At 46.2% G+C, this 13,540-nt stretch overlaps 1 protein-coding gene across 1 annotated transcript in view; it reads right to left on the bottom strand.

Moving 5' to 3' along the window:
* Positions 1-11,608, bottom strand: part of LRRC74A (leucine rich repeat containing 74A) — a 29,515-nt gene extending 17,907 nt beyond the window's left edge. The window contains exons 1-5 of the mRNA XM_049705862.1: positions 11,572-11,608; positions 9,693-9,821; positions 6,751-6,923; positions 4,383-4,490; positions 3,273-3,369 (exon numbers count right to left, since the gene is read on the bottom strand). Of these exons, the coding sequence (XP_049561819.1) occupies positions 3,273-3,369; positions 4,383-4,490; positions 6,751-6,923; positions 9,693-9,821; positions 11,572-11,608 (544 nt within the window). The remainder of the gene's footprint in view (positions 1-3,272; positions 3,370-4,382; positions 4,491-6,750; positions 6,924-9,692; positions 9,822-11,571) is intronic.
* Between the last annotated feature and the right edge of the window lie 1,932 nt (positions 11,609-13,540).

The following is a 13,540-nucleotide window of genomic DNA, read 5'->3' as shown; positions in this document are numbered from 1 at the left end:
ACAAAATGTTAGAACTAGTAAGATAATTCAATCAAGTGACTGGTGATAGGCTCAGTGTACAAAAATTAATAGCTCTCAAACATACCAATAATAAGTATTGATAATTAGAAAACGTGATAGAAAAACATTCTATTCTCATAAGAATAAAATGATAAAAGACATAAACATGAGGCTAATATGAAATATGCATGACTTATAATGAAGTAAAACTATAAAATTTATTGAAGAACATAAAAAAGACCTGAAGAAAGCATGTTCTTAAATGAAGCTATCCAATACTTTAAATATGTCAATTCTTTCCTGAATTTACCTAGAATATTAAATATAACCCCAACCAAAATCCCAGTAAGTTTTCTTTTTAATGGAACTTGACAAAATGATTCTAAAATTCAACTGGAGGAGAAACCACACAAGAATAGCCAAGATTACTTTGAAAAAGCTCAGACTTTGTCCACTCAAACATAAAATATATTATAGCATATCATATAATTATAAAACTAATATATTGAATATTACATACTTGATATATCATTTTAATTACAACTAATTATTATATTATATAGCATATTATAATTTTAACATTCTAAGCATACTAAAACAGTACAGTGTTGGCATAGAAATAGATTAATGAGGTGGGATAGAGACTCTAGAAAGGAACTTATATTTATATGGGAATTTAATAGATGATGACATTCAAATTAGTTAATGGTAGATTATTCAACTAATGATGCTGGGGCACCTGGCTGTGAGTTTTGGAAATAGAATGTTTGACTCCTACCTAATGCCATGAACAAAAATAAGTTCTAGATATATTGAAGGTCTACGTGGAAAAAACCAAAATTACAAAAATATTTGAAGAAAGTAAAGAAAAATATTTTTAAATCTGAAGTAGGAAACCGTTTTTTAAGCAAGACTACAGAAATTAAATCCATAAAAGAAAAGACTGATGAACTTGACAACAGTAAGTATACAAACTTTCATGTAAGAAAACACCATGAAGAAAGCCATATGTAACATTCAAGTACGAGTATCTGTACTATATAAAGAGTGCCTAACACTTAAGAATACAAACAACCCCATATAACAATTGGCCATTTCTTAGAAGAAGAAATTAAAATGAAAATAAGCATCTGAAAAGATGTTCTATTTCAATAGTAATGTGGGACTGTAATAAAGATAATAATAGTGGTGAACAGTTATTGAATACTTGCGTCCTATGTACTGTTCTAGGTGATTCAGATTTTAATTAACGTAATCCTCACAATCACCGCCTGAGATAGGTAATATAATTGTCCCTAGTTTATAAATGAGAAAAGTGAGTCACAGAAGGGTTAAATAAATTGCCTAGTGTCAAAGCTGGGATCTGAACCCAAGTACTGTGACTTCAACACACTTAACTGTCTGGTTCACAAACAGCTTGGTAATAACCCTTCTGGTGGAGATATAGGGGAAACAGACATTCCATTGGTGGAATTATAACCTGGTATAGTCTTCTTAAGGGAAATTTGGAAATTAATTTTTAACTTCACTAAAACGGGTATACCTTATATTGAATAATTCTGCTCTGGGGTGTCTGTAGAAATACTAGAACATGTGCTCAAAAGATGCATGGATAAGAAAATACTTTAAAAATTATCTGGAAGATTGAAAAACTAGAAATGACCTAAATGCACTCCCCTTCAAAAAGGGGGATATTAGATAAATTATACTATAATCATACCATGAAAAACTACCCAGGAGTTCAAAACAATGAGATAAATCTATCGTTTCTGCCATAGAAAGAAATCCAAGATATATTTAGAGGGGAAAAAAAGGAAAATTGGAGAATAATATGTAGTAAAATTCATATTAAAAAATACATAACCTCTGTTTCTGTATTTTCTCTCTGGATACTTTTAAGATCTTTTTATCTTAGGTGCTTTTACTATGATATACTCAGGTGTGGATTTCTTTTTCCTTTACTGTACTTAGGACTCACTAGGATTCCTGTATCTGAGAATTAATTCATCAGTTCAGGAAACATGTCATCTATTATTTGCTCATATATTGTTGTTCGCTTCTTCTGGACTGCCTATTAGCTATATTGAGTCTATTCATTCCTTTATATTTTTATCTTTTATATTCTCTATATCTTTATCTTTCTATACTGCAAAGATAGATAAAGTATCCTTTTATCTATTTTCCAGGTCACTAATTTTATTCACTGTATCTAATTTGCTGTTGAATTTATCCATTGAGTCTTTAATTTCAATAATTATATATTTTTCATTTGTAGAAGTTTTATTTTGGGGGGGATCTATTAAAAAATAGTGATTTGTTCTTGTATGTTTTATGTTCTTAATCATATCAAACTTGATTTAGAGTTGGGTGCAAGATATCTATTTATTAGAAGTTTCAGTTAATTGATAGTGCTCTTGTGCAGTTTGATGGATAAATTTTATGGTCACTCAATTTACAGTCTATATAGGATAACTTTATTTCCTGAAGTTCTCGAGGGTCCCATGCTATTACTTGGTGGGTCTGACAGCTCTCATGGTGTTTCCTTGTTTTGCAGTTTTGGACTGTGAGCCCATCTTTAGCGGAGCTTTATCTGTGGGAATCCCCAATAGCCTGGAGCCTGTCAGAGGTTTATGTTTGTTTCTGTTGGGTGCCCCAAGGTATTACCAACGTAGGACCACTTTGCATGTTCATTTCCTGCCATAGGGATTCCAGCATGCTGAGGATAGTATAAATGCAAACCATAAACCTGAGTGAGGGCAGGTCTGTGGGTAATAGAGTTCTCAAGTGACTTTTTTTTCTGTGAGCGAGACTGATAATAAACTAATTAAAAATTAGTTATACTACAGGGGGTCAGGTAGTAATAAGTGCTGTTAGGAAAACCAGGAAGAGAAACAGGTTAGAGAGTGATGGTGACGGGGAGGTGCTGCTTTGATAGGTCAGAGAAGTCCCCTTAAGGAGATGACCTGTGAGCGGAGGCAGGAATGAAGGGGGAGCGGGAGCTGTGCAGGTATCTGGGGTAGAGACTTTCCAGCAGAGGTGGGAATATTGCAAAGTGAATCAGAAGTCTCTTGTCCAGGACAGCCGTGAAGCCAGTGTGGTTGTGGAGAGGGGACGAGAATGGTTGGAAGAAACTAGCAGGGTGTAGACACTGTGCTCTGGTCTCTGACATCAGCAGGACCTTGTCTGGCTCAGTTAGACCCTGGATCTCTCTGCTCTGACCCTTCTCTCCATTACATTCCCAGTGTCCTCCCCACCCTCCTTCATAGGCTCACCTGAAAGCTGAAGACTAAAGAGCGAAGAGGTGTTATTCTGGAGGAACTCACAGAGGATTCTGGCCCCCTCCAAACCAAGATCATTGTCGGAAATATTCTAAAAGGCAAGAGAACACTTAAGTATGCGACAATCCCACCAAAGGGCCCTCATTAACAAATGATGGGGCTGGGGGCTTACTTGAGGCCTACCCTGAGGGAGTAGGGGTGGGGTGGGGAGAGCAGGGCTGGGGTGAAAGGATGGGAAGGGTTAGGGTGGTGCAAAGGGGAAGAGGAGGAGGAGAGGAACCCCTGGCTTTTCTGATGCTTCACCGTGAAGCTCTCAGGCTGATCTCAGTTCTCTGACGTTGACCTCAGTGACTCCCCACCTCCCCAATTTAGCCCTGGTATTTCAGATAAGCACATTGTATTATTATTTTTTTTGAAACCTAAGACAACTTTATTTGGAGGGTTTGGCATGAAACAATTGAAAAATGAATTTAGAGTAAGCAATCATTGTAATTCCCTTCATTGGTTCACGAGCATGAATCACTGTGCTCAGAAGTCGTAGGGGTATAAACGGACATGGTCCTTTCAGGTGAGTGGGAGGGACTTTACATAAGCCAGCCATTAGCATCTTAATTGTCTTTCCCCTTCTTTTTTTAATTTTTAAAATTGTGGTAAAATAGACGTAACGCAACATTTACCATCCTAACAATTTTTAAGTGTACAATTCAATGGGCTGAAGTACGTTCACATTGCTGTGCAGCCATCATCAACATCTGTCTCCAGGCAACACTGTATTTTATAGAATTATTTCATGGCTTTATTTTCTTTAAGAAAGTTTACATTAAGGCAACTCTAAAGTAAGTTTGTTCATTTAGGGGCTTATGAGATCCAGATGGAAATGGTTTCTCAGGGTTTCCTACGGCCACAGGGAACACAGTGCCCCTGGCCAGGCTCTCATGTGTGGAACCTCCTCTGAGAAGTTGCTTCCAGGGGAGGGGAGGCCCCAGACTGATTGCAGAAAGCCTGGAGGCTGGCCTGGCCTCGGGCAGGGGACGCTGGCTTCTCTGAAGTGGGTTCTGAGACTCTAAGCATGGTTGTAGGAACTGGTAGAACAGGGCACAGTACCATCTCCTGCAGGTAGTAGTTCTCCTGTAGCATCTCCACCAGGCTCAAGATGCCCTCCTCCGTGATACTATTGTCTGCCAGCTCCAGCGTGAGAACAGACGTGTTGGACTTCAGCCACCACAAGGGGAGGGGGAGAGAGACAGAGGTGGTTGGTGACCTAGTCAGTTCCCTGCCCTTGCCCAGAGCCCATCACCCCTCTCGAATATCCCAGCCACGTCAGAGGGTACAGAGAGGCAGGCTAGCGATTCTGGAGGAGTGGCTAGGAACAGGAGAATAGCGCAAGGGACAAGCCATCCCAGTGAGTTTTGCTAGGATGACATGCTTATTCTGGGCACCTCCCTCCCCAAAAGGGGTACCAAGGGGGATTTAGAAAAGGGACATTAAAATAAAGTCCTGAAAAAGATGAGGCACAAGGGTGAGCTGAACAGATTTTAACTGTTTAGCTTTAAGGAGAGAGGCCTGTGACCTACTCCAAGTTTAAGGAGAATGTGCTATTTAAGAAGCGTATTTAAGCATAACGCCTTTACTGTGCCTGATTCCTTCAGAGGCCTTTCTTCTAGTTCAGGCTTAAGGGTTGTCTGGTACTCTCTGATAGTCAGGATGTTGCCTCAAGGCTGTTTAGAAGGAGCTGGAACTTAAATCTTAAATAAATATCTACATCCAAGTTAGTCTGCATTCCCACAGGGAGCAAGACAGGTGGAAATGACTGGCATTGCAGCATGAGGGACTGGGGTTAGCTCTAACCAGAACTTTTGTCCTTCCCTTCCCCACCATTACCCGTGCAGAAAGGCACAGAGAACAGACATGTCTTTGAATTTGAGCGGTTTTCAGAGCACACAAAGCAGTGAGAGAAGTAGCTCTTGTTTCAGGCAAAGGGAAAGTGTGATAGTGTGAATTACTGCAAGGCAGAATGGCCCCCCAGGGCCTTCATGAAGTGTCTTCGGGCCTCCGCTCTCTTGCAGGGGTGGGAAAATTCAGTCGTGCTCAAAGGCAAGCGAGATGGCTCAGGGGGCCCCCCAGTCTAGGTGTCATTTAGCAGAAATGGGGGCTGAAGGACCACTTTCAGAGTCATCCCGGGGACCAGCACAGTATGTGGTGTAGCAGGTGGCCTGATCACCAAATCCATTCACATTCATTTCACACGAGTAAGTATCTGTCACCCTCTGTGCTAACTGCCGAGGAAACAGGGATGAACAGAGACCATTCCTCCTCTCGAGGGGCTCATAGCCCACCAAGTCCAACGGCATGGAGATAGGTGGAGGAGGGACAGACCCAAAGAAGTATGAAAATGATCCCTCCTATCGGAATACTCTTCCTCTAAGCCAGGGAAACACAACATGTGAGAAGTTAAACAGTACCAAAGATAAATAAAAGTTCAGTCCATTGGAATGCCACAATGATTATCAAATGGATGATACAAAGAATCAGAGAAGAAAAACTCCCCTTAAACAGAAACTGCTGTTACTGAGAGACAAGTGGCCCAAGTTCTGAGTGGATTTTATTATTATTTCCATGAAGCTCATGAGGTAATGGTGAATTCCTAACACTTCATTAATCAGTCTTTCAACGCTCCATAAATTTCAAGATGGCTTTGTTCTTTCTCTGCCCTTCCCTCCCTTCCCTCCCCCTCCCCAGAGAGCAGCACAATCTCGCGTCATGTGACTTCTTAATGGGCCTGCACTAAGTGCAAATGCAGTTATGGTTCCAAAAATGGGTGCTTTTTTTAAAAATCGAAATTTTTCTTTACTGTCCTAAGTGAACAGTGTTGTGCTGACATACACCTGTTACATTTTCTGTTTTCCTGGGATGGAGTCAGTTTTGTATATAATCAATTATAGAAAGCTATGATGAGTTCAAGGACAAGTCTTATCATTCAAGCCAAGCTGGAGAGAACATTCTTCCTGTGGGAAAACATGATCCACTCTACAGTGTGGTCTTGAAGATTTACCTAACATATTGCAAAAGGCAGACATCAAATGGAATGGCTCAGTAGTGAACTCATTTATGGCAAAGGTGAGCTTTGGAATTGAGATCTGGTTGACATTTTGCATTGTGTTCTCACATTAGCGTTTGGGCCCAAGCCCAGACCAGTTGCTTCTCCAGGGCCCACAGGCTGGTGACTTTGCTTTCTGAATAGGAAACAGCATAGACTTCCAAGGCCCAGGTCTCTAGCAGCCTCCTTCCCAGGAGCTAATGGGCATCCATGCCTGTTGGGGAAAGCAACTGGTAGTCATGCAGAGTCTAGGGCAAGGTGGGCATAGAGGTTGCAATGCAGGGTCCCAAGGTGGGGCTCTCTGACTCCTGGGCCTACCACCCTGTCAAGTCCCCACTTCTGCCAGCCTTCACGTGCCCGCACTGGTATGCTCACCACCAGGGCTATAGCAATAGCCTTGGTACCCCTGGGGCCCAGCCCACGGTGGTTGAGGTTCACATAGGACTCCTCCATATTCCGGATGAAATAGGAGACGGGCACTACGCCCACAAGTCTGCAGGCCTCCAGGTACAGCTCCTTTTGTTTGGTGGTGAAAAATTTCTCCGTATCTGCAGAAAAAGATGCAAGTGGATGAAGCAGAGTTTCTCTTCTACCTTTGCCTTATCTCCCTGTTAACCCAGACCACATTTGATTCTGACTGGTGTCCCCTCTTGTCTGAGGCTCTGTCCCTATGGGTGTATGTTCCAGCTCCAACTGGAAAGTCAGCCAGTGGTGGGAGACCCTAAATCCAGAAAGCCCCATGTGGACATCTCCCTTTGGGTAAGAGAGAAGGCCCCTGGTTTTAGGCTCCACGCTACCTAGGAGAAACAATATGCTCCGTCCCCACCTTCCCAGGTTGACTGCATCTAGTGACTGAGCACAAGGGTGTGTGAGCGCATCCTTGCCCACCTCAGGACAGCTTTGAAAGGCCAACCAGACAAAAAGCTGGTGATTGGTGATGGCTGAGGGAGTCTCCATTGCAGTTTTAGTTTCACTACCACTGTAAAAATGTGAGCCACAAACAGTTTTACTAAAGATGTAGAGAAGTACCAACTAGAAAAAGCCCAAGTAGGACACAGTGGGCTTCTGAAGGTGGCAGATCAGTGCAAGATGGAGAGACCCCCAAATCCGTCAGAAACAAACTTGCATTTGAGTGGGTTTGCTTCTTTCAAAGACTTGCATGTTATTTTTCCTCACAAAAAGGACTGTCATTCCTACTTTACCGATGAACAGAGCTAGCCCCAAATCACACACAGCTGATAAGTACTTGAACCAGCGAACAGAATGGGGGCTGCTCTTCTCCATTCTAACCTCTTGGGGGCTTTTGTTCCTTGGGCTTTAGACCATCCTGACTCGTGGTCGGTGGGCAGAGGGCCTCCCTGGGTTCTGGATGCCCCACAGCCCTGTCCTCATGAAGCAAGCTCTGTTGACACAGGGCTTTCCATGGTCAGCGGGGATCTAAGCCAGCATCTGTTTTTTTCCTTCAGATCTCAGAGTCTTTGGCCAACCCACCCCAGACATTTCTAAGACGGACAATGGAAGCTTTGTTGGTGAAAGGACAAGGTCTTTGCAAGGAAGTTGATTTTGCAGGCGCAGCTACAAACTGGGCTTCTTTTCCCGGTGGTTGCAGACCAGGATTTTTCAGCCTCGGCACTAAGGACATTTTGAGTTGGATGATTCTCTGCTGTGAGGGGCTGTTCCGTGCAGTGTAAGATATTTGGCAGGATTCTTAGCCTCTGCCCATGAGATTCTAGTAGCATCCCCCCACCCCTCACCCCACCCCCAGTTTGCCAAGTGTCCCCTGGGGTGCAAAATCGCCTGTTGTATAGGAAGAGCGGCACGTGGTGGCCGAGCAACTTCCCCTCTTCCGTAGCCTCACCACCAGCTTGCTATTCCTGCCTGGCTCATGTCTCAGTTCATCCCAGGAAGCCCTTCCTGCCCCATTCCCAGCATCTCAGCACCAGCTATAGAGGCACCAGAAGCTGGAGGAGCTGAGCCCTGGGTGTCCGTCCGACACAGAATAGTTGGTGCCAGATTCAGTCGTTAGAGGCTCCTGTTTGCTAAAGCAGAGTAGGTAACCCCCAGCTTTGTCCTTGGCACTCACTCTGCTCTGGTTGATTCTGCGGACGCCTTCTAGCTGTATTCCCTAGGTTATGTTTTAGAGGCAGCTTGCAACAATGTTATCACTTGCCGGGAGGGACGGTGGGGAGGGGCAATGAGCTAGAAGCTGGAGTCTGGGACAAAACATCCAGTGTTTCCATCTGCCACCCTGCCAACCAGGTAAAATTCAGTGTCACAAGCAATATCACCAGCAGCCTCGAAGCGGAAAAGAAGTTAGGAGGGCAACAACAGGCTCCCCGGGCGGTGGCAGGGAGGTCTGTGTTGAGGATGAAGTTGTATGTGGACCCTGGTGGGGGGGGCGGTGACCATGGAGACGAGCAGAGCAGCTTCCCCTGCATCTCTGCTGCCACTGATCACAGCCTACCACCTAGCACCGGGACACAGGAGGGAAAGGGCCACTGGGCCGGCTGGCCTCAGCCCAGGAAGTTGGGGGCCGGCCCATCAGGTGGAGCCAGTACCGTTCTGGCCCTGCTTCCCAAGTGCCCTTTTTGGCACTTCCTTCCTTGGGGAAACTGGAAAGGAGAAGAGGGTGGAGGTGTTGTTTGCAATAACAGAGTCTTTGCTCCAACTCAGCTTGCACCCCTCCCCATACCCAGACACGCTTGGATTTGATGGAGGGAACAAACACAGGGAAGGAAAACACGGGGCTCTCAAGCTGGGGAAACAAGAACTCTAATGTGAGTAGAGGAACGTCGCCAGGATGCAAGATGGGCCGTAAATCCTCCAGGGGCCCCTGGAATATGGAATAGGGAAGGTAGAGCGACAAGGTGGGGGGAACATGGGGTCGGCAGACATCGGCAAACTCTCGGTGGCCTTGGGCAACTCACACAATCCTTCTAAACCTCAGTTTCCCCCCTCTGTAAAGGGCAGGTAATAATGCCTACCTCCCGGGACTATTGCAAAGGTGATGTAAGATGCCATGTGGAAACGTTCAGAAAACCAGAAGCCCCTGGTCACTTATTGCTCCAGCTTTCAGCAAGCTGATGGGACTCCTCTGCTCATGAGTCCAGCCACGAGCATGGGGCAGCAGAGGCTGCTGCCCCCGGGCCAGCCTCGGGGAGGTCGTGGCATAAAACTGAGCACAGGTGTTTCTGCCCCGTTCCCTCTGCAGCACATCCCACCGGGCAGAGCCTTGGCCAACTGGGAAACCAATTTCTCCAGCTTCTGAGGAAGAAGGCAAGCCACCCCTCACCCGCCAAAGGCCCCCGCTCGCTCACCTTCGATCTCAAGGTCTGTTTCTGAGCTCTCCCGGGCTGGTTTCTCTTTTTCGACAGCCACGGGGGCTTCTGCCTCACAGTAGAGTGTTTCCTCACTGCTCTGCCGTGCCGACATGGTGTCACTCTCATCTGGAAGAAAAACTCATCTCCTTGATTCTGGAAACGAAACCCGCTGGCCTTTCAGGTGGAGCCCACCACTGGCCGCCCTGGGCCTCTGTTTCTCTCATCTGCAACCCGAGTCCTGGCTGCAGCCTTTGTCCCTCAGCCTCGCGTGGCTCAAGGTGCCAAGGGGCTACAGCCTTCCTTCAGCCCTGCCAGGGGGGATCCCCTCTATGAGCCCTGTTTCCCTGACACAGATCTGCCTCCTGGCTGAATCGTCTGTGCTAAACGCCCGTCGTGTTCTCTGGAGGCCTCGCTCCTGTCCCACCCCCTGTGTTGGGCCAGCCTTGGACGTTGGCTGCTTGCTCCTTCTTTTTTTTTTTTGCGGTACTCGGGCCTTTCACTGTTGTGGCCTCTCCCGCTGCGGAGCACAGGCTCTGGACGCGCAGGCTCAGCGGCCATGGCTCACGGGCCCAGCCGCTCCGCGGCATGTGGGATCTTCCCGGACCGGGGCACGAACCCATGTCCCCTGCATCGGCAGGCGGACTCTCAACCACTGCGCCACCAGGGAAGCCCTGCTTGCTCCTTCTTTTCCTTCTTATTAGCTTGGGTGGTGTTCAGGGTCTGCTTTACTCTTTCAGGGGCAGGACGTGTGCTAATGCCTAGAATTCCTCATTGGCAGGCACAGATGATGCTGGGAGGGCAAGGGGAAGGGCAGGTGACTTGGGTCAAGTGTAAAATAAAGCGGAACAGAAGCAGTTCCAGAGAGTGAGAGGGATAACTTGATTCCTAAGAACCTGACCTAGCTTCTCTTCCTTCCAGTCCAAATTTATGACCACGCAGAAGGAAGGGCTTGCAAATCTCCCTGGGATTGAAACCAATTGCTATGATTAAATACAAGTGTCCTGGGCTTCCCTCACACTAGTCCCCTGCACTTGCTAGATGTGATTTTTCTGCCATTGGGCCACTGATCTGGAAACAGCCCTGGGCTCCTGAAAGCCACACAAAGTCCAGGGCTAGTCCTCCCACGTCAGCAGGATGCAGTGGTTTTAGGAAGCCAGGCTGCACCACTGGATGGCCTGTCCAAACTCAACCGACCTTCTCTCTTCGGGTGGGCTGAGCATTCATGGCATGGGTCGCAAGTTTTGACCACCCAGTTCCTAAGATAGTGGAGCTCCTAAAGATTCCATACAGGTTTGTGTCCTTCTCAGCCCTTGTCCATAGACCCAAGCTCCAACATTTATTTCCCAGCCTATAAGACAAGGTCTGTGTGACAAGGGGTGGAAGTAGCCGTGGTCAGACATTTAGAAGACATACAGCAGCTTAGCCATCAGACGTAGCCCTCAAAAAGGGATGATTTCTTAATTTCCTCATTAGATAAACAATTTTAGAATTCCATCCAACCAGTGGAATGTTGGTAACTGTTTAACTGGCTCTCCAGAAAAAAAAAAAAATCCTGCTTTGTAATGTTAGCCAATTCAGGTGGTGTAAATATTCCTAACATGGCTGATTTCCAGCTACCAACATGACATGGGCCAGCTCACAGAATGAAAATTAAAGTCAGCCAGAGCTGTATGAGCCAGTTCCAGCACAGCATTGCAACCAACTCTCTCACTCCCTGTTTGGCAAGCCCTGAAGTCAAGTCAATGTCACACATCACCCCAATTCTAGAGGGTCCCAGGAGAGGAGGGAAGGGCGCTTCCCGGTCTATGTGGTCACTAGGCATTACACTGAGGCAGCCAGAAGGGCCTGAGTGGTGAGAAATGGGATGCATTGTCACCTTTTGTCTCAGGTTCAAGAGAGTCGCCATTGTCCATGGTGCCGGGGCCCTCTCAGGGGCTGCTGCCAGCTTCTTGCCACCTTTCTGCTGCTTCCCTAAGAAGCTACCTGTCGGTTCACCTCTGTCTCAAACTTTGCGTACCCTGCCCTCACCTAGACAGATCCTGGGGGCTGGGGGCTGTAGTTATCCTTCCATCCCAGCAAGCCCTGGGGAGAGTGGGTTTTGGTGGGACATGTCTGGATTTGACCCCAACTCTGTCTGGGAGAGGTAGCTACTTCCCGGGATCATCAAGGAGAGGGGTACAGCTCTATTCCTGGGAGCCCTGTTGAAAGGATGCCCACCCACCTGCAACTTTATGACTTAGGACCCACTTTAATTTCATCTTCAACATTCCATGACCTCATGCGGTCATTGTGATCCACGTGGGTGGACCTGGCAACAGCAAGCCTCCCAGCCTCCTGGTGGCTCTGGTAGTCATCTTTTCTCTTATATCCGCTGGGGCCAAGCCCAGGCTTGGCTGTGAGTATGCAGGTGCTGTGCGGGGGCCTCTAGGTGGAGTTGTATTTCCTTCTGAGTCAGGACCAAACCCAAGCCCCTTAATCAGGTGACTGCTTTGAGCTGCCACCATGTTCTTCTCTCAAGGTGCTTCAGGTACGAAATATTTCAGTGATGGGTGAGGTCAGTTTTCTTCTTCCCAGTTCATCTTGCTTTTTTCTTTACCCCTTGGGAGAGTATCCTCAACCTTGGAGCAGAAGATCAAAAGCAAAGCACGACAAACATATGTTCTATCATTACAATTTGTTACAGCCAAAGCATTGTTCAAACTACCAGGCTGCCTAATTTGAAACCACCCAACCATCATTCCCACCCTTGGCTGTTTTCACGTGTCTTGGAGTTGAAGTTCACTTGCAGTTTACTGTCAAGAGAACCTGGAGGCGTGTTTGTTCCTTCTTGATAAACTATCAGCACATCAACGGGCAGGTCAGTGACTGGAGGGCTTGGGGACATGGAAATCCCTCTTTGCCACTCAGAAGAATGATGAAGATCTGGGAATTTGTGTAGGAAAAACATAGTTAGAACCTTGGATCAAAAGAAATATGTAAATCTGAGATATTACTCATTCCTCCAGGCATTCATTCTGAAAAATATTTATGGAACATCTATTACCTTCAAGGCACTAAGATAGGCACCATCGTGGGGAGGGGAATGCAGATATGGTTAAGACTTGGACCTTTCAACACATGTATAAAACAAGATAGAAATTGACAGGGCCACTCCTAGGTTGTGAGGGTCCTGGGCAAATAAATACTTTTGGCAGAGCTCCTGTTCAAATAAACAATTTGAGTCATCCTAAATCAGCATGACAGCATCATTCTAGTGGTCCAATCTCATGTGGTTCTGTGAAAGAAATACTGAACAAGCCAGAGAGAGTGATTGACTCCTAGGATGACTCGGTAGGCCCAAGTCCTGGAGACCCTTGGGATATCTGGTCAACCCCATGCTGGTGCAGAGGATAAGAAAGTGTACTTAAAGGAGAAAAATGGTGACCGGAGAGTATGTAGATCCTGGTCTAAGTTTGGGGTGCTCTGCCTGGTGCTCTGTGGTCTCAGGTACCAAGGGCAAATTAGAAAATTTGGAGGAAGGCACCGCAAATAGCCACTGGGCAGCGACACTGCTTGCCTGGGTCTAAGGGCAGTACCGGAAATTGATAAGGGTCATGCTGGGGAGCATTCATGGGCTCACAAAGAGTGATGCTGGATTGGAGTCAGAGCTTTCCGTGTAGATTCATGGGTTTGGGTTTTGCTTAATATACATACACAGATAGATGGGTATAGAAATAAATATATACGGGTTATGGGTTATATATGGGCTATGCATGGGTTGTTATACATACATATATTTCCTAGCTTTATCCACTGAAAGGGACCAGAAGCAGTGACAACCCAGTGGTGATGAGCATGCCAGTGCC

The sequence above is a fragment of the Orcinus orca genome, chromosome 2 (genome assembly GCF_937001465.1).
Source record: "Orcinus orca chromosome 2, mOrcOrc1.1, whole genome shotgun sequence".
In the NCBI taxonomy this organism is placed as follows: domain Eukaryota; kingdom Metazoa; phylum Chordata; class Mammalia; order Artiodactyla; family Delphinidae; genus Orcinus; species Orcinus orca.
This window is presented reverse-complemented; position numbering and strand designations above follow the sequence as displayed.